The sequence below is a fragment of the Barbus barbus genome, assembly GCF_936440315.1.
Source record: "Barbus barbus genome assembly, chromosome: 17".
Classification (NCBI taxonomy): Eukaryota; Metazoa; Chordata; class Actinopteri; order Cypriniformes; family Cyprinidae; genus Barbus; species Barbus barbus.
The window spans coordinates 7297426-7322465 of record NC_136745.1 but is presented as its reverse complement, the minus strand read 5'-3'; the positions used below and the strand labels follow the sequence as shown (position 1 = coordinate 7322465).

The 25040-nt window shown below is 39.4% G+C and overlaps 2 protein-coding genes across 5 annotated transcripts in view; both read right to left on the bottom strand.

Annotated features, from left to right (window-relative positions):
* LOC306883431 (uncharacterized protein) overlaps positions 1-5328 on the bottom strand; it is a 37022-nt gene extending 31694 nt beyond the window's left edge. The window contains exons 1-2 of one of the 4 annotated variants that reach the window (XM_079438690.1): positions 4974-5222; positions 497-553 (exon numbers count right to left, since the gene is read on the bottom strand). In XM_079438690.1, coding sequence (XP_079294816.1) covers positions 497-546 — 50 coding nt within the window. In that variant the 5' untranslated portion in view covers positions 547-553; positions 4974-5222. Of the gene's footprint in view, positions 1-386; positions 554-4973 lie in introns of those variants that run through there. The other 3 variants (XR_013785354.1, XM_079438691.1, XM_079438693.1) reach the window with 3 other exon arrangements.
* Positions 5329-18704: 13376 nt separating this feature from the next.
* On the bottom strand, positions 18705-20134 carry LOC306883435 (lysozyme g-like). The gene is made up of 5 exons (XM_079438700.1): positions 20071-20134; positions 19848-19931; positions 19540-19736; positions 19189-19327; positions 18705-19067 (listed from the first exon to the last, which is right to left on the bottom strand). The coding sequence occupies exons 1-5, from the start codon at positions 20072-20074 to the stop codon at positions 18934-18936; spliced, it is 558 nt and encodes a 185-aa protein (XP_079294826.1). The 5' UTR covers positions 20075-20134; the 3' UTR covers positions 18705-18933.
* Between the last annotated feature and the right edge of the window lie 4906 nt (positions 20135-25040).

Sequence of the window (25040 nt, the reverse complement as noted above, 5' to 3'; positions counted from 1 at the left end):
AAGAGCGTGCAAGAGCATGATGATACTTTCCCTAAACAAATTTTGCAAACGGTTCAATATGGTCAGATTATTGCATTAAACAGAAAGCTGTTTGGTTTGAAAGTTGATTTTTAGCATATAATGACTTTTAAGTTGCTCCTTATATTACACTAGTTTTACTTCTGAAAACTTGTAGTATATTTATCCCATTTACTGCTTCTATAAAACTTCCATGACTCAATTTTTGGAGCTCAACAGCATGGATCACCAGAAAAGCAAAGCATCTTCTTTTGCCTTACAAGGAAAGTCATACTTGTTTGCAATGGTATTAGAATGAGTAAATGATGACAGAATTTACATTTTATGTAAGCTCTTGCTTTACAGCGTATCAAGCAAACCAAACTGACCTCTTCCCAAGAGCCTCTTCTGACTAAAAAGTGTCTTCTTCTCATTGCCCAGTGCGTGACTATGATAGCAGAGAGGTCGTTCAGAGCTCTACAGGGACTAATGGACTGACCTTGGACTGCCTCCAACGCCAGAGTTCTGCGATGACGTCCGACGTTTCATGTCTTAACTTTTGGACATGGAGAGGAAGGGAGAAATAAGAGAGAGAGAGAGAGAGAGAAAGAAAAAGCAAGAGTTAGTGAAGCGTTGAAGCAGAAGATATTAGCAAGCATCCTAGCTGTGTTAGATTCAAACATTGTGTTTTTAGAAAAACAAGCAAAAAAGAAAAGCTTTAGGAGTTATCAAACAGAAGACTGCAATACATTTATATGCATATGAAAACTTGATTTAGTTAAACACAATACTTTAAATACACAGTGTGATTTATATCAAAAGGTAAGGGTGACGAATAATCACACATTTTCCGTTTTTAGTGAATTTAGCAAAAAAAGTGTAAAATAAGCGTAAAATTATGAAATTTTGTGATGGGATACATCAATATTAGTCTATAATGATAGTCTATAAAGTTTATAAATCTAATAAGCCTATAATGATAGTCCATTTCCTCACTATTTTGAATAAACACAATAAAAATAAAAAAACACTAAAAACTACGTGAATTTATGCATCACAACATTTTAATGTGCAATGTGAAAAATGCTCATTTTGAGACTCGCTAAATATTAATGTGAATTAAAGGGAAATTATCAGTGTTCTAAAAAATTTACTTTAAATTAGACAACAGCAAAGGTAACACACAGAAAACGCTCAAATATATATCAACCTGATAATAATAAAAAAATATATAATAAAATCCAATAACCAATCAATACCTGATATAGTCCTAATTTTGTGTGCATATTATTTGCTATTCCATTGTTCTAATTAAAATGTCATTATTTATATATATTGTCAAAAACATCTATGTACATATTGAGTAAAAGAGAATATAGATCTGATGAGTCTTGCATCTATTGGTGCAGCTGTGCTAAGATTAAATGCAAGTTACAACCAAAATGATGATTTGTTTAGCGTGTCAACCCTCGTCATGCAACATCCTGACAATCAGCCATATTATCCAATGCTGCTTTAGACCTGAGCTTCTCCACAGGCCTCGATGGTGAACCACACATCAACAATTACTTTAATGTAGTGATGGACTCCCTCAAGTCACACCATCTGTCGAGTACCTCAGAAAATGTCAAAATAATGTTCTCCTCTGAGGCTGAAAGGACAGCGCTGCTTTCTCCAGACATCAGTTGAAGTGGATGACATATCTGATAAGAATGTGAATCAGGCAGAGAATCTGTTCATTATGTCACAGACCCTGTGGTCCTCTGAGAACCAGTGCAGCTCGCCAAAAGGGCACATCAAATTTCTAATTGTGTTGTCCTTTCTTACTAATTCTATTGTTTGGGGTCAGGAGGTCTCATCTGCTCACCAAGGCTGCGTTTATTTAGCTATAAATACTGTAAAAACAGTAATATTTTGAAATATTTTTACAAGTTAAAGTAACTGTAAAACTACAAAGTAATTTATTGCTATGATGCAAAGCAAAATTTTCAGCATCATTACTCTTGAGTGTCACATGATCCTTCAGAAATCACTCTAATGTGCTGATTTGCTGATCAAGAAATATAATGCATCCTGTATACATAAAAATATTAATTTCTTTCAACTAAATTGAACAGTTCGCGAACTTTTGAAAGGTAGTGTATTCAATTATTGGAAGTTTTACTCTGCATATTCTTCAGGCTGAGGGACCTGGAGTAAACTACGATATAATGAGTTTATTAAACCAGCTGCAGTCACCATTCGGCTCAATCAGTTGACAACATTAGCTAAAGTGGTGACCATCCCCATCTCATTCCCTAAATTATATCTGAAGAGAAAGAACATCCTAAAACATTTATTGGACATAATATGGCTCACCTACAAATGAGGTCTAATTCTATTACTTGCTGGTTTTGTTATGAGACAGTAGCAAAATGAAAGCAATCTTCTGTGACTTTATGAAAGTTCATAAAGTTTACTATGCAATTTAGCTTTTAAACAGCCACCAAACCATAATAGTAATGATGAGCATGTTGTTTTAGTTAGATTCTAACATCTAGCAAAATGTGTGGTTTTAGGCCTAATTTATATATAGTTCCTCGTGAATAGGAAATGAACCTTACACATGCAAAATAGGACGTTATACATATAATATACAACACTGAAGTTACTTCGACTTTAAAGGGATAGTTCACCCAAAAAATGAAAATTCTGTCAATAATTACTCACCCTCATGTCGTTCCAAACCCGTAAGATCTTCGTTCATCTTCGGAACACAAATTAAGTGTTTGATGAAATCCGAGAGCTTTCTGATCCTGCATAGACAACAATGTAACTCAAATGTTTCCAGACCAAGAAAAGTAGTAAGGACATCAGTAAAACATTCCATGTGACATCAGTGGTTCAAACGCAATTTTTCGAATCTGAGAGAATACTTTTTGTATGCAAAGAAAACACAAAAATGGCTTTATTTATCAATTCTTCTCACATTTTCCGGCATTATCGAGAGTACCTTTGCACATAAACAATGCATGCGCGTGGTGCTGCTGCTGACGTAAAACACGCATCGTAGTACTCTTGAGATTTGGAGAAGAATTGTTGAATAAAGTCATTATTTTTGTTTTCTTTGTGCGCAAAAGTATTCTCGTAGCTTCGTAAAATTACAGTTAAACCACTGATGTCACAATTTTATCAATGTCCTTACAACATTTCTAAGTCTGGGAACATTTCAGTGGCATCAGATGACTCTCGGATTTCATCAAAAAAAAAAAGACACTGACATCTTACACAAAATGTGGGAGCTTTTTGTGAATAAAACTACACAGCTGTGTATTTAAAGAACCCTACAATAACAGATACAGAGCATTTATCAAGCCCTGTATTTTCTATAAAAATATATATATAATTTTTTATTCTCCATTCAGGCAGATATTTAAGGCAATATCACCGCATGCGCTCAATGAGCTGTGTTTGGAAACCCTTTGCTGTTGGTATTGATTGATGGATTAAAAAAAATAAATCTAAGTAGTTAGCAGAGGCAGCATAAATCCAGACTATCTGTACTTCTGTGGTTCTTCTGAACTTTAACCACAAAGTACACAACTCTTTTAGCCATGGCTGAAGCAAAGAGCAGAGCATTCTGGCTATCTGATACCAGATGATTCATTATTAGAGAATCCATAAGTAAACCCCAGCTGAAACATTTTTACAAATTAAAAGTGAGTGGGGTAAGATAGGCCACCTTTTACTTAAACTGAGAGGGAAAGCTATAGCACGTAGGGATTAGAAAATACTTTCATATAAAGTTGACACACTTCTTACCCCACTCTCCACAATATGCTAATTTAACTGCATGGGCTCACACTTTAATAAAACAGTCTCACACTGACTTGAGACTCCTTTGAGAATGCATGTCTTAAAAGATAGCAGAAGCCTGCTAAAAACAACAACCTCATCAACTGTGCAAGATGATGAGAAACTAGGAAAAGTCTGAGCTCAACATCAACAAGCTCAGAGGTCAAAACCAATAGGGGTCAGAACATTAACATTTGGACTCTTTTTTCATGGGATGGCTCAAGTTTCTTGCCAAATAGATACTGTGTAGATACAAACAAAGCAGCACTCTCACAGGAGCTGTGTAGATACAAACAAAGCAGCACTCTCACAGGAGCGCAAGTACCATAAATGGGGTGAAAAATAGAGGTAGGTCAGATTGTAAGGATGAAGCTGGTTACAGTCCAAATCTTTAGCACGTTTTCAGTCTCTTTGCAAAGTCAAATTTTACATTTAGACCTGAATAAGGAACATTATGTTTCAATAAGTAGTCCAAACTCTCTTATTGTACATTCATTTAGTCTAAGAGGGGCTGGACTAGGAGAACAAACAATAATAAATGGCAAATTCTGTGAAAAGAAACGATAAACAAAACAGTCTCTTTTCTAAACTTGCAAAGAATCTGGACGAAACCCAATGGTAAACAACATGTTCTCTCAGCGGTTTTGGAATACCAACCAGTGGTGATGTGTAGAGTCTTGTTGGACATGTCATGAGACCATTAGATAGAAGAGCTTTTAAAGAGTTCATCTAAGAAGCTATTATAGTGCATTCACAAAAGAAACCTTACAGTACAAAAGTCAAGTATGTACTCACACTCTCAGAAAAAAAGTACAAAAGCTATCACTGGGACGGTACCCTTTCAAAAGGTACACATTTGTACCTTATTTACCCTTAAAGGTGCATTTTAGTACCTTAAAGTTTCATATTTGAACCTTTTGAAAAAGCACTACCCCAGTGGCAGCTTTTGAACATTTATTTTCTGAGAATGCATACAAAACGATCATTTTCATCAGTGCTCCACTAATAAACAATCACAGTTTTATATGCAACCATGCCACTAAAATGCAACCTCAAGCACAAGAGAAGTATGAAGTGTTTTATAACTATACTAGGAGTCATTTTAAATTAAGTTTCCACACAAACAAAAGGCTCCAACTTACTTTTTGTCCCCAAAGCAGCTGTAAAATCCAGCCATGGTGTCAAAGTTAACCTCAAAAGCAGAGTTTCCTTAGTGCATCCTTTGTACAAGGTCCAAAAGTGAATCTTCACATCGGTTTTATCAAATCACCAACATCTCCTTGTTCATATCTTCACATGGGGTGTTTGTAAAAAAGCAGAAGCTCATGAGACTGTGTATCCTTCCCATGGAAGGTACATGTGTGCTCCAGTAGCCTGTCTCTCAGGACTGAGCATGCTCTCTGTCTCTTCCTCTTGGATTCCCCCCTCCCTTTCCTTCTCAACCCCCGTCACCTAATCCAGAGAATCAGCTGCTATTGTTTCACCCCAGCAGCTTACCGCCGACAGGCCAGGCATCATTTGATAATTAGATGGGGCAGCTCCCTGAGGAGATACCACTTTCGTGTCTGAAGGGGGACTCATTCTCAAGGGGGACTCATCCATGAAAGGGGGTTGGAAAGCCAGTCAGACGGCCAACACAGTTTGAATAAATCATTAGCAACTTTTCACCAAATATTTAGTCAGCTACTAGACACCGTTAGTGAAAACTTAACACTTACTGCTCAGAATGGCTTAACTTACACTCTTAAAAATAAAGGTTCTTTATTGGCATCAATAGTTCAATGAAGAACCTTTAAGATCCATGGAACCTTTCTGTTTCACAAAAGGTTCTTTAGATAATTCAAATGTTCTTCAAAACCCAAAATAATTCTTCTATGTCATCACTGTGAAAGTTCCCTTTTATAACTTATTTTCACTTATTTTAAGTGAATATAGACCAACGTGTTGCTGGTTCATGCATGTAAATAAAAATACTTTTTTACTTTAGGAGAAGGGTGACCGTTGAAGAGCCAGATTCATGATTCTAGGTGGAAAATGATATTTTACTCTAATGGAAGTGACTGGACATTTTAGTGATTTAGGACATTCATCATATACATTATTTTCTTTAGAAAATGTGTTGTGCACACAACCTCAAACCATAAGACTCTGCTACATACAAATGTTTCGCGTTCCTGCCAGTTTTGAATATTTTCCTTTCCCCTCAGGCAAATCGTGTAGGAGTATCCAGCAAAAGTGTAAACAAAGCATTGCGCCGGCCCGTGCTTTTTCTTAAATACAAACAATAGCTGGATTTCAAAAAAGTATTTGGGAGATTCATGCTTCATATTACATGGTACAGACTGATATAGGCAGACATACACGTCAAGTTCACACTCAGTGATAGCTGTCAAACCCCTTTATTTTTTTACCTCACACATATGGTGAACAGAGTCTCTATGGAGTTGGACTGCAGGTCTTACAGTCCTCTTTCTCAAAGCTGGGTGGAATGTCAGTAGGTTTTCCTTCTGAAAAAAGCCAGGTTGGTATTTCCTGAGACCTTTTTGCTCTGCCACTGAAGAAACCCATATGTATTTCATTTCAGACATACGGTTTCTTAAGAGGGCCATACTGAGCATTATCAGTAGATTCATTCATGCAGTCATTGTATGTGGTTGCTTGATAATCAGCAAATTTCTTAATGGCTTTCTTAATGTTTGGGGGGCTAAATACTTTTGGAAAGCTAACTTGTCTTGTACAGCATGACTTGCCACAATTTCTTCTTCTTCTTTTTTTTTTTTTTAATAATTATGCATCTTTTCATCTTTTATGATCATTGTAGTTAAAGGGATAGTTCACCCAAAAATGAAAATTTGATGTTTATCTGCTTACCCCCAGGGCATCCAAGATGTAGGTGACTTTGTTTCTTCAGTAGAACACAAATGAAGATTTTTAACTCAATATTATTCTCAGTATTCAAATAGAAAACTATGGAAGCCCGTTTTCGCCACTGAATAAAAAATAAAAAAGGTAATTGCGACTTTTTATCTCACAATTCTGACTTTATAACTCAATTGCATGTTATAAAGTCAGAATTGCAGGATATAAACTTGCAATTCTGAGAACATAGGTTTTTTCCCTCCTCAAAACTGGACTTTATAAAAAAAGTTTATCTCACAATGCAGTGAAAAAAAGTCAAAAAAGTTGCAATAACGTTTTTTTATGCTTCTATAGAAAACAGTTATTTTAAATTGTGATAATATTTCATGTGATAAAAATGACTGTTTTTACTGTATTTTTGATTAAATAAATGCAGTGTTGGTGAGCATAAGAGACTTCTTTTTTTTTTTATCCAAACGTAAACAGTATTTTTTTTTCCCAATATGCATTTATGTGAGTTTTAACCCCAAATCATTAAACATTTACAGTATACATTTGGCAGACACTTGCATTCAAGGTTAGGTTCCCTCGGAATTGAACCCATGACCTTGCTGATATCATGCTCTACCTATTTGGGCAACAGAAACCCTGTTTTTTGTTGCTGTTGTTGTTCCTGATGCTGATTTTATTTTATACGATACACATGCTCGAGCTCATAAGTGCATTATCACAGGTGATGGAGCTGTAACATTAACCATCACTCAATCAGATCAATCACCTCAGGCACAGAATCAGCCAGAACAAATCAGACTACATTCTTTTAAAGACCTAGACACAGTCATGAATTTTTAACCCTGAAGAGTGCCAGAAACCCCCGCCCCCAAATTCAACTCTGTCAATCCCTTCAACAGTCTTCACTGACTCGAGTTTCTTTAGGCATCTCCTGCAGAGTACTGTTTCTTTTCTTTACAAAGCTCTCTGAATTCCAGCCCACATCTGGAACACATCTTCTGAGGCAGCGCTCTACCCCACACTCTAATTAAGGCCATGAATGCCAAACTGTAAATAACCCAAGAAATGATACCCCTCGGCTCAGAGGCCCGAAAAAGCAGGACGAAAGATGGTTTGAAATAACTTATAAGATGAATATACAAGTTCCTGTCATCATGCAAAGTCTATCCTCTCCTGAGAAAAATAAAGCCATGAGCCCTCCATGTGTTCGTTAAGTCCTTTACTCTTACAATAAAAAGCATCCAGCTGGGTCCACACAGCTTGACCATTGAGCACAATCCATTCAGCTGCTCTTTTCCTCTATCTGTGACCAGTTAACTTTGTATCCCTGTTTTCCAGGCTTTTTAAATCTCGGTGTGTGGCGTTTCTGGAGGAAGGTTTCCAAATGGAGTATTTTAATAGTTTAAAGAGATGATAATAATGAAAAAATTGCACCCTGGGTTTTACAATGCATTCCTTTACAGACACAACGGGACAATTAACGTGGCTCATCATCAAAAGATACTTTACAGGACAACAGTCTCTGTTAGCACATGCTCGGAGTGGCATAAAAATACAATTCAGTACAACTAATAAAAATACAAAAATACAACTAATAAAAATTAAATTCAGCTCTTTGTCTGTTTAAACGACTCATGAGAAATACACAGACATTGAATGAGTGTTGTAATTTAAATAAAGATGTTGTGTTGATGTGCCATCTCTAGAAAACCTTTCCTTTTTTTATTTTTTTTTATTAAAGTCACCTGACACACACACACACACACACACACACACACACATATATATATATATATATATATATATATATATATACATATAGTAGTAGTGCTGTCAAGCGATTAATTGCGATTAATCGCGTACAAAATTAAAGTTTTTGTTTGCATAATATATATGTGTGTGTTCTGTGTATATTTATTATGTACATATAAATACACACATATACAGTATATATTTTGAAAATATTTACATGTATTTACATTTCTATATTATATTAATATAGTTTATATTATATATAAATATATTTAATATATAAACATATTTTTCTGAAATATATTCATGCAGTATGTATTTATATAATTGTACACAGTACACATACATATATTGTGTAACCAAAAACGTTTATTTTGGATGCGATTAATCGCAATTAATAATTTGACAGCACTTATATATACAGTCATGGCCAAAAATATCGGCACCCTTGGTAAATATGATCAAAGGCGGCTGTGAAATTTAATCTGCATTGCTAATCCTTTTGATCTTTTATTTAAATAATTCACAAAAATCTTACCTTTCATTGCATAATAAGGATTTAAAATGGGGGGAAATATCATTATGAAATAAATGTTTTTCTCAAATACACGTTGGACACAATTATTGGCAGCCCTAGAAATTCTTAATAATGTAGAGTAAAACATCTCTGAAGTATATTCCCATTCATATTCACAATTTTAAGCACTCCAGGGTGATTATGAACATGAAATTATCCAGCCATGGCTTCCTGTTTCACAGAAATATAAATAGTAGGGAGCCCAAATTCCCCCAAATTCCCTTAATCATCGATCACAATGAGAAAAAACAAAGAATATATTTCTGATGTGCAGCAAAAGATCATTGAGCTTCACAAATTAGTGAAGTGGCTTTAAGAAAAAAGCTAGAGCAGTGAAAACTCCCATTTCCACCATCAGGGCAATAATTAAGAATTTCCCATCAACATAAAATGTTAAGAAACTGCCTGGAAGAGGACGTGTGTCTATATCGTCATAATGCACGGTGAGAAGGAGAGTTTGAGTGGTTAAAGACTCTCCAAGGACTGGAGAATTGAAGAAAATAGTTGAGTCAAGAAAAATACACCTCGCTTCAATCCAAAAACAAACTCCAGCATATTCAGTTATCAGACATGACTGGAACTTCAAATGGGACTGGCTTCTATGGTCAGATGAAACTTAAAAATTAGCTTTTTAGCAGCAAACACTCAAGATGGGTTTGGGGAACCCCATGTGTACAATGAAATATACTGCTGTATTTTTAATGTTGTGAGCCTATATTTCTGCTGGAGGTCCTGGACATCTTGTTTAGACACATTGCATTATGGATTCTATCAAATCCCAACAGATAAAAAATCAATAAGTAACTGACTCTGTTAGAAATCTTATAATGGGTCATGTTTGGATCTTCCAACCGTATGATAATCCAAACACAAACCTCAAAAACAACACAAAAATGGGTCACTGAGCACAAAACCAAGCTTCTGCTATGGCCATTCCAGTCCTCTGACCTGAACCCTGTAGAAAAAGAGTGAGGTGAACTGAAGAGAAGAAGCACCAACATGGAGCTGGGAATCTAAAGGGTCTGGAGTGGTTCTGGATGAAGCAGGGCTCGCAAAATCACTAGCCCGACGTCCCGGGGCTATTATGTTTTCCAGTCAGGCTACCAAAATGGATCACCTCCCTGCCCGACGGGCTATCTTAAATACAGGGCTCCCACAGGTCCTTAAAAGCTCTTAAATTTAGTTGTATCAAACTTAAGGCCATAAAAGTTTTAAATACGTTACATGATATAAGAAATATCTTAAGTTGGGGATGGAAAGACAAGAATCGCGATACAGCTGGATTAAACTTCAAAAGGCAATGATGTCATTGAATAAATATGAGCGCTGCACATTTTAAAGTCAAACCACGGCACGGATGTCTTTATGTGAATGTAGGCTATCTGAAGGGAACCGACTGTCCCCAGAAACGTGTCGTTGGCATTTTTATTTCATCTTACTTATAATGCCTGATAAAGCAGCGTTTATGAGCATGGATGGTGCTGCTTTGTGTACAGTTGCTAACAGGGAATTTCCCTGAGGGAAATAACCACTATATTAAGCAGCAAACACATAGAGTTGTACATGAGAAAGAAGTTGATGTGCCTTCTAAATATCTAAACAATTAAGACAGTAATATTTATTCGTTTTAAATTAATATAATAATGTATATGCTTGATATATCCCCTTTCATAAAAATGGTCTAAAGGCTGAAATGCTGTTGTATAAGTTCCTCTTCAGGAACTCGAGCTGCGTCAGGAGACGCTTTGGGGAATGCCTACAGCGTAACCGGCTCTGAATACCAATGAAATCTGTCCAATACATGGGAGGGACGTCACGGGCGAGGTGACGTAATGACCAGCTGGTATAAGAGCATGTGCGGTGCAACCGGCGTCAGCTTTCTGTCATTCAGCTAAGTGCTCTGTGTCTTGTAAATCTTATTTACTGTTGTCTGTCCGTTTTGCAAGGCACCAGAAGGCCGGGAAGCAGGCGGTGGCGTTCCAGCGGTTTCTCCCTCGCCACTCTCCAGCTCTCGGGGCTGCTGGGCGAGAGCAGCCCCTGCCGCGTGCTGGCTCCTCGCATAGGGAGGCCACCCATGCACCTCCTCGTAAGCGGGGTGGAAAGAAGGGTGCGCGGCCGAGGACCTCTCAGCCTAAGCAGGATCTGCGGACCATGCTTCAGGCGAGGAGGTCTTCGTCCATGTTGGTGGACCAGGGCTTATGAGGGTAGCCCCCACTGGGGTAGAGGGACGATCGCTGCGGCACACAGCGGTCGTCGCCCCCCAGCTTCCTCAGGAGATCATTCTGCAAACCCTGCCACCTACGGTGCTTCAGGGCGCAGCGGTCTCCAGCGAGCACACATCTCAGTCTCTTCCGCCCGGTACCGTAGCAGAGCTGAGATGCTCGCCACCCCTTCAGGGGTCTCTAGAGCAGCTGGTTCGGTCGTTCCCTGCCGGTGCACCGCTTCAGGGCACCGAACTAGCCGCTCTGATTACACCAGAGGCCAGTCTCGAGAGACTGGTTCCCTTAGTAGACTATTTCACAGCGTGGAAACTACTACCAAATGTGTCTCGATGGGTCCTGCGCACTGTAGAAAGAGGCTACAGAATCCAGTTCGGTTCTCGTCCGCCTCAGTTCAACGGGGTGATTTCCACGTTAGTGGGCCCCGAGCAAGCTCTGGTAATGGAACAGGAGGTACATACTCTCTTAAGGAAGGAGGCCATCGAGGTGGTTCCTCCTCATGAGATAGAGTCCGGGTTCTACAGCCGGTACTTCATAGTTCCAAAGAAGGATGGAGGGTTGCGTCCCATTTTAGATCTGCGGCGTCTGAACCGCTCAGTCAGCAGACTGAAGTTCAAGATGCTCACGCTCAGGTAGGTCGCGTCTCAAATCAGGTCCGTGGACTGGTTTGTCTCGATCGATCTAAAAGACGCATACTTCCAGCTCTCCATCCTTCCCTCTCACAGGAAGTTCCTGAGGTTTGCTTTCGGGGGAGAAGCTTACCAGTATCGGGTACTTCCCTTCGGCCTAGCACTCTCACCCCGCACTTTCACGAAGTGTGTGGACGCCGCGTTAGCTCCGCTGCGGCTACGGGGCGTCCGCATACTCAATTATAGCGACGATTGGTTGATTCTCGCTCAGTCAGAGCGGAGGGTGGCTCAACATCGAAATGTTGTTCTCGCCCACATGAAAGTGTTGGGGTTAAGACTAAACCCCAAGAAGAGTGTTCTTTCTCCAGTACAGAGAACCACTTATCTTGGTGTGGTGTGGGATTCGACCACGATGCAGGCACGTATGTCTCCTGCTCGGATCGAGTCGATCCTCACGGAAGTCAGGAGAGTGAGAGAAGGCCAGTCACTCACTGTCAAGCAGTTTCAGAGACTGCTGGGTCTGATGGCGGCTGCGTCCGACGTGTTACCTATTGGCCTGCTGTACATGAGACCCCTACAGTGGTGGCTCAAGACCAAGGGGTTCTCCCCGAGGGCGGTGCCTACGTGCCTTGGACATGTGGAGACAACCTTGGTTCTTGTCCCAGGGCCTGATGTTGGGAGCTCCTTGTCGCCGCGTAATGCTAGCGACGGACGCATCCCTCACCGGTTGGGGAGCAGTCATGAGTGGCCACCCTGCCCATGGTCGGTGGAGAGGTCATCATCTCGCCTGGCACATCAACAGGCTCGAGATGCTGGCCGTGTTTCAGGCTCTGAAATACTTTCTCCCAGACCTGAGAGGTCACCATGTGTTAGTTCTCACCGACAACACATCCGTGGTCTCTTACATCAACCACCAAGGAGGTCTGCGGTCGCGGCCCCTGTACAGGTTGGCACACCAGATCATTGCTTGGGCCCAGGGCAAACTCCTCTCACTGAGAGCTGTTTACATCCCTGGGCATCTCAATATGGGAGCAGACACCCTGTCGAGGCAGGGGCTGTTATCCGGGTAATGGATGCTTCACACCGAGGTGGTGAAGGAGATCTGGAGAGTGTTTGGCCAGGCTCAGGTGGACCTCTTTGCCACTCGAGAGTCAGCTCAATGTCCCCTCTGGTACTCTCTACGTCATCCAGCTCCGCTGGGCCTGGATGCCATGGTACAGACGTGGCCGAGGCTTCGTCTGTACGCCTTTCCCCCGATCGCTCTGCTCCTCCTGAGTTCTGGAGAGAGTGCACTGGGACGGACTCCGGCTAGTAGCCCTGTTCTGGCCGGGCCGAGTATGGTTTTCGGACCTGATTTTCTTCCTCGACGGCTCTCCATGGGAGATTCCAGTCACGAGGGATCTCCTCTCACAGGCAGGAGGCACCATTGTGCACCCCCGCCCGGAGTTGTGGAAGCTGTGGGTGTGGCCCCTGAGGGGGCACAGCTCATAGCTTCCGGTCTCTCAAACGAGGTTGTTGAGACCATTCTCTAATCCAGAGCTCCCTCTACGAGGAGACTGTACGCCCTGAAGTGGAGACTCTTCACTTCATGGTGCGGAGATCGCCAGCTCGACCCAGTTAACTGCCCAGTTTGTACAGTGCTGGAGTTCCTGCAGGCTCGACTCTCCGCAGGGTTAGCCCACTCCACCTTGAAGGTCTATGTGGCGGCAATCTCGGCTTACCACACCCCTCTTGGTGGACTGACAGTGGGCAGCCAACCCCTAGTTACATGTTTCCTCCGTGGTGCACTGAGGCTAAGGCCTCCGGTACGGTCCCGGGTCCCCCCTTGGGACTTGGCTGTGGTGTTGATTGCTCTCTGTAGGCCTCCCTTCGAGCCTATTGAGGAGATCTCAGATCGCCATCTCACCCTGAAGACCATGTTTCTTCTGGCGATGACATCTCCGAAGAGAGTTGGGGACCTGCAGGCCCTTTCTGTGGCCCCTACCTTGTACATGTGGTACATTTGGACTTTGCGCCTGGTATGGCCAAAGCCTTTCTATATCCTTGTGCAGGGTATGTCCCCAAGGTTCCTTCTGTCACAACACAGCCTGTCGTACTGCAGGCCTTTAGTCCTCCTCCCTTTCGGGAGCCTGACCAGCTGAGGCTAAATCGTATGTGTCCAGTGCGAGCACAGAGCATACGTCCACAGAGCTGCCTTATGGAGAAGACTGCTTATTTGCTTTGGTCCCCCTAAGAGATGTCTTCCTGCGTCCAAGCAGACCCTCAGTCGGTGGATGCCATTCAGTTGGCCTATGAGTCTTCTGATCTCCCCTCGCCCATGGGAGTCAGGGCTCATTCCACTAGGAGTGTGGCGGTCTCCAAGGCCTTTCTCGCAGGTGTCCCTATACAGGACCACGCCCCTGACCTTTGTCAGATTTTATGGCCTGGACATGCGAGCCACTCCAGGCTCTTCCGTTCTCTTGCCCTAGTTGTGCTCTGTATGGATATACACAGGGCAGGAATTTGGAAGTCTGGTGCCGTGGGTATCTCGTTCCCCAAAGTGTCTCCTGACGCAGCTCGAGTTCCTGAAGAGGAACATCTTAGGTTACGTATGTAACCCCAGTTCCTCGAAGGAACGAGACGCTGCGTCGCGAGGCCACACTTCCGGCATCCCTGCCAGCGCTTGCTTCATTCTAGAAGCTGACGCCGGTTGCACTGCACATGCTCTTATACCAGCTGGTCATTACGTCACCTCGCCCATGACTTCCCTCCCATGTATTGGACAGATTTAATTGGTATTCAGAGCCGATTACGCTGTAGGCGTTCCCCAAAGCGTCTCCTGACGTCTCGTTCCTTCGAGGAACTGGGGTTACATACGTAACCTAAGACGATTTCTGTTTTTGTGAATCCTGTATCTGAACAGTAAATCATGTCATTTTATGGCTTAATACTGTATGTTACATAGACATTGTCCAACCCCACTCATACTGTGTTCATTTTACTTGTGCAGCTCTTAAAATGGGTCATAAATTGCCTTAAATTTATTTTTTTTCAATTCTGCAGATACCCTGTAAATAGATACCCTTCCTTCATATTTGTTGATATTTGTGTATTGAAAATATTTTTGATTGACATTAGACTCCTATCTGATTTTCTATATTTAAAAAAAAAAAAGTTTTTTTTTTTTTAATTTTGGTTAGTTAAATTAATTGTCGGGCTACCAAAATCTGAAGAGTACTTGTCCGTAGGGCTACCAGGGATTTAAAAATTTTGCGAGCCCTGTGAAGGAATGGTCTCTGATCTCTTGTCAGGTGTTCTCTAACCTCATCAGGCATTATAGGAGAAAATTTAGAGCTGTTAAACGGGAAAATGGAGGTTTCAAAAAGTTTTGAATAAAAGGGTGCCGTTAGTTGTGGCCAGTGTGTATTAGAGAAAAACATTTATTTCATAATGATATTTCCCCCATTTTAAATTCTTATTATCCAATGAAAGGTTAGATTTTTGTGAATTTTTTAAATAAAAGATCAAAAGGATTAACAATGCAGATTAATTTTCATAGCCTTTGATCATATTTACCAAGGGTGCCGATATTTTTGGCCATGACTGTATATTTTTATATATATATATATATATATTAGGGCTGTCAGTTTAGCGTGTTAATTTAATGAATTAGTTATGCAACAAAATAACGCAATTAAAATATTTTAACGCAGTTAACGCACTGGCCCTGCCCCCAAACCTGTACATCATCTTACATCTCATACAGTTGACTGTTGACAAATATGATATAGCCAACAACTCCATAAATGCAGTTATGCCCTAAAATTCAATATATAGGGGCAAAAAATGCCCCTGTATGAGTTTTTGTCTCATATTTATATCATATGATAATAAGCGATATCAAACCAGCAGCGAGAACAATATCATGAGTGCTGTTTTTGTCACAAAGAACACAAGTGCAAATGTGATTTTAAACAACAGTTCAGTAAATAATAAGTTAATATTGTGTTATATTTTAAACACAATATTGTGTGTTTTGTTCAATTTTGCCAACTAAAATATTACCTAAAGTCTCAGCAGACTTGTTGTGCGTCTGTGAGTCAGTGTTTAGTTTCTTAATGAATCCGCGCTTTGAACCAATGATTCAAAGGCCCATTCATAAAAAGAGAGCCGTTTACTAAATTCCTGAATGAATCAGATTCAGCCATTTGGGCAGCATTACACAAATATAGTGAAGTGACATTCAGCCAAGTATGGTGATTCCATACTCGGAATTCGTGCTCTGCATTTAACCCATCCAACGTGCACACACACAGCAGTGAACACACACACACACCGTGAACATACACCCGGAGCAGTGGACAGCCATTTTATGCTGCAGCGCCCGGGGAGCAGTTGGGGGTTCGGTGCCTTGCTCAAGGGCACCTCAGTCGTGGTATTGAGGGTGGAGAGCGCGCTGGACATTCACTCCCCCACCTACAATCCCTACCGGCCGGAGACTCGAACCCGCAACCTTCGGATTACAAGTCCGACTCTCTAACCATTAGGCCACGACTTCCCCACATATATTGTGAAATATTTCCACATCGTGACGTAGACATGTGGGGGCGTGTTTGAATGAGGTGTTTTAGGGGGTCGTGGATGAGTCTTAACTTTGATAAAGAATATCTGTTTTTGAGAAATCCGGTTTTGAGATTTTAGTCTTTGCAACTTCAGGGATCTTATCTATGCATGAACAGCTTGTAACACTCCAAAGAGAAAGCAAAACTTGAAATCTGACCCCTTTAAAAAATTAATAAATAAATAAATTCTGTCTTCATTTAGGCTGCTCATCCTCATGTTGTTTCAAACCTGAATGACTTAGCCTACTTTCTTTTGCACAAATTAAAATAAGGTATTTTGAAAACTGTTGGTAAAAAAGCTTGGTTACCAGTGACTTTCATTGCATGAACAAGTTGTTTCTGAAATTATCGTCTTTTATATTGCATGCTTTATGTTAGGCCATTGTAGCCTAAACATTTAACACAATAATAGCTAAATATATTTATATATGTTTTTTATTATTATTATTATTTTTTTTTTCAGATTATTTTATTTTAGTTAAAGAATTGTTTACATTTTGGGTCCAGTAACTAGTGATCTTATAAAAAAAAAAAAAAAAAAAAATCACTTTTATGCAGTATTATTTTACTATCACTATTACTAGATACTATTACAGTTTTATTAATATTTTGAATTAGTTCTTATTTTATTTGAATGTTAATGTGTTTATCATTTTCATTAGTTTATATACTGTATATATATATATATATATATATATATATATATATATATATATATATATACAATTTTATTCATTCAAATTTTAGTTTTTCAGTTATTGCCTTGGCAACTAGTTGAAATAAATTTGTTTTTTAAATATTTTATTTAATTTCAGTTAATGTTTATTTTATTTTTTATTTTTAGTTAACTATAATAACCCTGCTTTTATTTCCTCACTAGATAATTTTGTGTAGCTTTGCAATTTGATAAAAACATTTTTAAAAGAACCAATATGTAGTCTCTCAATTATTCCAAGGTCATAAAACGGCATGAAAATATATATTTGTCATCAAGTTAAGAATAGCCTCATTGTTGCAAGTGAATATAGAAAAAAAACTGTCGATTTAAATATTTTAAGATTAATTATAACATGTCACAGCACAGCAGCCTTCTCTAAAACTGCTTGAAATTTCATGTCAACTTCTCCAAATACTAACTGAACATATGGAGAAGGACATTGATCATGAGGCTGTACTGTCTGTACAGTAATCAACGAACACACTGCTGAGAGCAAGAAAAGGGTTATTTGATCTTCTCTGAGCAGCAGGCGCCACAGATTTTCCTGCAATTCAGTATCTAGAAAACACGTCTTTTGTCTCTTTTAACAATTTATTCTTACAGACCTTGAAAAGTTTAAAACTAATTTTCTAGATATGTTGGTGGTACATAGATTTACATGCAGCATTTATTATATATGGCTACCTGTCTATTTATTCCAAAACGTATGTGATCTATAAGTACACTAATTTTTAATTTTTTTTTATTTCCCAAAATATAACCAATTAGTCAATAACTCTGAATCGTAGTTTTGTGGTTCTCAAAATTGTTAAAACAATACAAGAAAACAAGGATACTAAACATGACTTAGAAACAACAACATTAACAACTAAAACGTTTGAAAACTTTTAACTAAAAATATAGTTAAAAAATGAAGTGAAAATAAAATAAAAAGTAAATACGTAAAACGTCACAGAATTTCAGGCATTATGTCAGCTCGATGCTCTGAAAATGTACATTATTAGAGCACTATTAAATGTTCCGAAGTTATCCTCTTTTACATTACAAAACATTATTTAAAAAGTCATACTATTATAAACTACCGAAGAACAAATCGTTAGTTACAACCCAGCAAATTTTCACTAGAATTAGCGGAAAGTGATGATGTTCGCTTCCCAAACTTCCCAAACAACTGCTTTGTCCAGCGCAGTCAGCTAAAAACTGACAAAAAGCCTCAACAGAACCAAATTCGCTCATTAATGCGTCAACGCAGACATGTACTAACATGTCTAAGAAAATCCTAGAGATATCTGGCCAACCTTAAGCGAGCAAAACAGATTTTTACTAATGACATTCTCCAGTGGCATGTGTGTGAGAGAAGGATGAGGCTCGACAACAACAATAACACACTCCTTCAAAACGTGCTTCCATCCATGAGCAATGAAGCATAGCCTACATATGAGGCTAATTTAATGTAGATCTTGAAAGACTTCACAAGGCCGTTGTGATAAATAGTAAACACATGATTGGAGGAAATAAATGAGCTTTATTTAATCAGATCTTCATTACTATCATCAGAAGAAATGCACTGTGCATGTTTCATTTTGAAAACACCACAAACTCATAAAAGAGAAAGATTACATCAGCATCTAATAACTATTTTTAACTAACCATAGCAATACAGTAGGCCTAATATTAAGGATCAGGACTGGTGGTTCTCACTGCACTAATGTAAGGATTTTACTGCTGTTTTTCTTCAGTAACCCTTGCTTTTGAGCCACTGGGCTCTCGCAACAACATCATTGGCATAATCATCTCCTGTGGTGCCGATGTCCATGCGCTCATACGTTTGGACATTCTTCACACCTGCGTTGTAGGCTGATATTCCCCCTGAAACAGACATTATACTACAACTGAGACTTGAAAGTTAAGTGATGAACTACTATTTGCATTTAATTGTCTTTCTTATGCTATTTATGTTTATTGATCTCTCAGTGTAAACCCAACATACCTTTAAAGCATTGCTCTTGTGTCCACTTGGGGAATTTTACTTTAATTTCTTTAATGAAGCTAATGAGTATGTCAATAGCTTGTGTGATATGCAGCTCACTGTCCCATGTACCTGTTGGAGTGTGGGAGCGTTTGTCAACCTATAAGAAACATAATCAAAAGAGAATGATTTGAAATGTTTAGAAATATTAAATGTACTCTACTTATTTCTTGCTGGTATAAAAATATCTTGCATGGGATATCTACTACTTACATTTACGAGTCAGCTTTAGTTTAGTAGTACTCACCACCTTAAATCTTATCTCATGGCTCATGATATTTAGAAATAGAGAAATCAGTTCTTCTGACCTACCTGCATGAGGCCAAAGCCATTGCCATGGTCACCCCACCCATCCTTCAGGACGGCTCCGGCTCTGGACTCTCTAGATACGATGGCAGCAATCACAGCTGGGTCCATCTGCTTTGCTCTGGCAACTTTGATAATTATACTCTTGTATTTCTCTATCCGGACCAAATCATGCTCAGCCAGTTTTTTGGAGGCTTCAACCCCTATGACAAGTTTGAAGTGTTATTACATATTGCAACATGGTGCACTTTGCATATATTGGCAAATGAAACAAAAGAATCATATGTGATTTGTATGCAGTCATGCATTCTCACCCTTAATGGTTAATTTGTCTTGTTTTGCTGTCTTCTCTGATGCACCGGTGGTGTCTATTTTCAGGATGTCTCCATAAAGGCATGCTAGAAACAACATGGAAAATATCACCTGAAACCCTTGAATAATTATTTATGCAGAAAATGTATGCAGTGCTAAACTATCACAAAATGAGAATACTGTACCATATAAAAAACAGTCAGCAGCTGATATTATATGACTTACCCATGATATTGATGTAGAACTGCTGTGAAAGAGCAAATCAATGAGTTCGATGAGCCTTGTTACTAAATCGGACCTCAGCAGGGCCTTATTATATATGATCGCAGAGGGAGTGGTTTCTCTTTTTTCCCAGGAGTTTTTTTTTTTTACCACACCCAATCGAGTGAATCATAAGTGGGAAGATTTATCAGATGGAGGCTTCATAAATGAAAATAAAACTGTGGGAAAGGTTTTTTTTTTTTTTTTTTTTGGAAATGTTAGCACTTGTACCAGTGAAAGACACATGCCAAATCTGCCATTCCAAAACTTCCTTGATTAAATGTTAACTTTTGTAGCAAAGCATCAGTGAAGGTAGGTGTTTAAACCTCAGAAAACATTGTCAACCTCAGGAGGTCAAACTAAATATTGTTTAAACTCTTTCCACGTTTAATACATCTATTCATTTATTTACATGAAGCAACTTCATTACAAACATATACAGTCTGCAATTTTATTATATTGTCATGGAAATTCCCAATACTAATCTGACTTCACCACAGACAATTCAAACAACTTAGTTGTTAATATAATATCTACAGTATCTCGTGCTAATTCCCTGAATTCCCAGAATACTTAAAATACAATACAATACTTCCCTGAAGAATGGTGATGGCATCCCGTCAAGAAGCTACCATAACTACCTCAATCACACATGAGCACACAGGTCTTTCGCATCTACACACTCTCACCGCTCTTCTCAGCTGTACGCTGGTCCGACACAGGCTCTATAGTCTTCCAACACTATCACTGTCTTTGCAGTGGTTTTTTGAGCATAGAATCTTTAGTACTTTTATTCCTCAGCTTCACAGCATATACCAGACACCACTCCCAAGTTGCTCTTTGCAGGAATGAAAGTTTATTCACGGCCTGGAGCCCACTGGTCACAACAACCAAGAGAGACTCCCTGAACAGAAGGAGAGGCTACATGAACATTTATACCTTGTAGTTGAGTAAAAATCAATGTCACTCAATTCTTCTTCACTGTAATTGGTTATACTGATCTGGTCTTTGGTTTGTCATATGACTGTTAGTTCTTCTATTTTAAGCACTTTTTGGGTAAGTATAGATTATTTAATCATAGAGCCACAGTCTTTGATCTGAGCATCCTTAGTCTGCACTTTTTCTTGACTCCTTCTGAGGCCATTACATAAAATATTTCCATCACAATATAATATTGCAATTGTACAGTATTTTCTATCAAAATAATAAATAAATGTAAAATTGAACAGCAGTTATAAAATGTAAAATAATATGATGATTAGATTATATAAAATTAGTTAGCAGTATAAATTTATGCTTATTTGCTTATAACTCACAAACCATACAAACTAGTGTCAGGCAGTTTTCTTTATAGTGGAGTAATAGTTGAGATATGGGACCATCCAATTCTGATTTGATTGTGCTTTACAGTTACTGTTGCCCATGTATATTTAGGACAGAAAAAGAATATGGCATCTAAGAAGCACATGAAAGCAAAGAAGACTAAAACTGCTATTCTGCCTGGTCCCCTAACAAGATCATTTTAATATGGATATGGGAAGACACATGAAAGACAAATGATTTGAGTTAATAAAAGTGTTTAATTGCATCCCAACAAATAGAAAGCAAAATAAATAAAAGCGAACATCTATTAGAATGAACAAAAAACAGTGTTCTTCAAGTAACCCTTGCTTTTGAACCACTGGGCTCTGGCAACAACAATTTAAGCATAGTCACCACCTACTGGGCCCACGTCCATGAGCTCATGATATTCCCCCTGAAATAGACCTAGACAAAGGACCTAGACCCCCCCCCCAACCGAACATGCTCGCAAGGGGCATAGCCATATGTGGAAATTGACTAATAGAACGTCAGTTGTCACCATTCCTTTCAGAAGCTAAAGTATACATGGTTGTTTTGTGTATTCAATGTCAATTATTTATCTAAATCATCTAGATTTTCATACTGCTGACTTTATTTTCCTGAACTATGCCCTTGAGATTGCAAGTATTGTTACTTCAGAAAATAAACTGCACAACATCCTTGCACATTAAGTTAAATATTTCTATTGTTATTCTTATTACATTTTACTTCATTTTATTTTTAAAAAATCACTTAATGTAATGGAATATCAAATTAATTCTGGCATATTACAGTCTCATTAAAAAAAAAAAAATTCAGAATGTAATAATAATAATAATTGTTGATTATTTGTGTCACTCTTGCCTCAGAAATACAGTCTCAGTTAATGCAAGCTGATGTGAAGAGATTGTAAAATCTAGCAGGTTTACTGAGAAGCACATACTTGCTGCCAGATAGATTGAGTTTACGTTCCTTTAGCCCAAGCCCATGAAGAAACCATGCCCCTAGTAAAGTGAGGGTGAACTCCAAAATTACAGGTCTCCCATTTAGAAGCATATGCCAATGCTATTGGTTCCACAATCCAATGAGACAACCACTGTTTGAAAACCAGTATTGCGACCTCCGAAACAGACAACAGGCTACTCAGACAGTCTAAAATGACTAGACTGCTCTAGATAAGCATGCAAAGTGCAAATGGGACATGAAGGATGTGTCTTCTGAAGAGCAAATACTTGCAGAGTACCTGTGCTCTGAATGATGTAGAAAGCGCTTTAGGCACGTAGCCACATCTGGGTTGCAGTCTATCTATGCAGTCATGCTTAGCAAATTCCAAACAAGCAGTATCCATAAAAAGTACATGTAAATCACCCACTTTCTTCAAACATGCTAAAGCAAGTAAAAGCGTTGACTTAAGTGAGAGCACTTTCAACTCTTTTGTCAAATCCCGGCTGGTTGGGCCAATTCAGCGCAACCAGAAGAACAGTCTCCTGATCTTGTGCAGCACCAACAGCATGATCTTGAGACACACGGAGCCTGTGGCAAGCCATTCAGACCATCACTGACTACAAGCCCCCGCCACAGGCCTGTGATGAGGACACATCCCTCCCCGATGCACTCAACCACTTTTATTCACGGTTTGAAATACAGAATGAAACACCTGCACAAAAACTGCCCACACCCCCCAACGACCGGGCGCTCTGTCTGTCTCCAGCCGACGTAAGGAAGACCCTATCTAGGATTAACCCACGCAAGGCTGCGGGTCCTGACAACATACCTGGCCGTGTTCTGAGAGACTGCGCTGCAAACACCCCCCCCCCCCCCCCAACCTTACCACACCAAAGAAAAAACTGTATGGAACTTTTTTTGTGCAATTCGAAGTGTGCTGCACACAGGTGAGTGGGCCTGTACAAACCACCTGTAGTAACACACTCTCCTCTATTTGCACTAGACACTTTACACACACTGCTGCGTGTACACAATCCCACAAAGGACTTAGCAATATATGTATGTTTACATGCTCATGCACTACAAATCATCCTGCACTGTTCAACAAACAGCTGCTTGACTCAAAATGTTTCTCTTTGCACATGTACAGTATTTGTGAAGCATTCGTATAGTTTGTATTTTTTATCTTTTATTTTTTAGTTTGTATAGGGTAAATATTTATGTGAAGCATTCGTATAGTTTGTATTTTTTATCTTTTAATTTTTTTAGTTTGTATAGGGTAAATACTTATATATACTATACTTATAGTTAAATCTGTCAGTAGGTTAGTAGTGTATAGGTTTATAGTGTATTTTACTTCATTGTTGTATGTCTTTATTTATGTAGCACCGTGGTCCTGCGAGGCACGACATTTCGTTCCACTGTATATCCCCACATGTAGCGGAATGACAATAAAGCTCAACTTGAACTTGAACTTGACTTGACTTGAATGGAGTAAAAGCTTTTTTATGCTTTTTTGGCCAGTACCTTGACAGCTCATCCCCTTCCAGTGGTACACTCATCCGAAGAACAGTGGGCAAAATGAGCTTGCATTGCTCGCGAGTTTAGGGTCATACCCAAGAATGTGATGCTCTGTGTGGGATAAAGCATGCTCTTGAAACTTCAAAAGGTCTAGAACGGGGGTCTCAAAACTCAGACCTGGAGGTCCTCCAGAGTTGAGCTCCAGCTTGCCTCAACACACCTGCCTAGAAGTTTCTAGTATGCCTGGAGTGGAGGAGTGGATCTCTGCTTGCAATATGGGTGCGTCCCGATCTGGCAAGTAGGCCAGTCTGTGTGCAAACTTAAGTGTATAAGTTCTCCTGATCATGTTCACCACCCATTCTGATACTGTTGGCCAGTACCTTGACAGCTCAAGGTACCTTGACAGCTTACATTGCAAAAGAGAGGTTGTAGCACTTTGTGATGTGTCAGAGGCAGGTCACCATCTGATGACAGGGAGCCTACGTACCCTCGTGCTGAGAATAAGAGAATCCACAAGGCTTACACCCTGCAAAACACCGCTCTGCGCATAATATCTGAATGAGAGTAAGAGTGAGGTGGAAAAAAGTCCTGATGTTGAGACGATGTTTGGTTTTGTTCGACTTTTTTATTGGCAACAAAGAACCCAAATATTTCCCATGTGGAAATGTTTGGGTTCAACACAGCAAGGTGAACTCTACAAACATATTCGTTTGCAAGTATTTACAGTGTTTCAGCTCATCTTTTTGTGAATCTTTGGTGTAAACTTTCCAGGCCCCCTTTCCAAAATATTGCTTCCAGCGCCCCCCAATGTTCCCTAAATGCAATGTTCTCTGAGAAACGTTGTTCTACTACAGCAGGGATCCTCAAATCTTGCTCGTGAGATCCACTTTCCTGCAGAGTTTAGCTCCAACCCTGATCAAACTCACCTACCTGTGATTTTCTGTTGATCCTGAAGACATTGATTAGCATGCTCACGTGTGCTAAACTCTGCAGGAAAGTGGATCTCGCGAGCCAGATTTGAGGATCCCAGCACTACAGTTTCATGTGTGAGTGCAGGATTAGGCTCAACATCGCCCTCTGTCGTGGAGAACAAGATGTTTGATGAGAAGTTGTTTCAAGATGTGTTT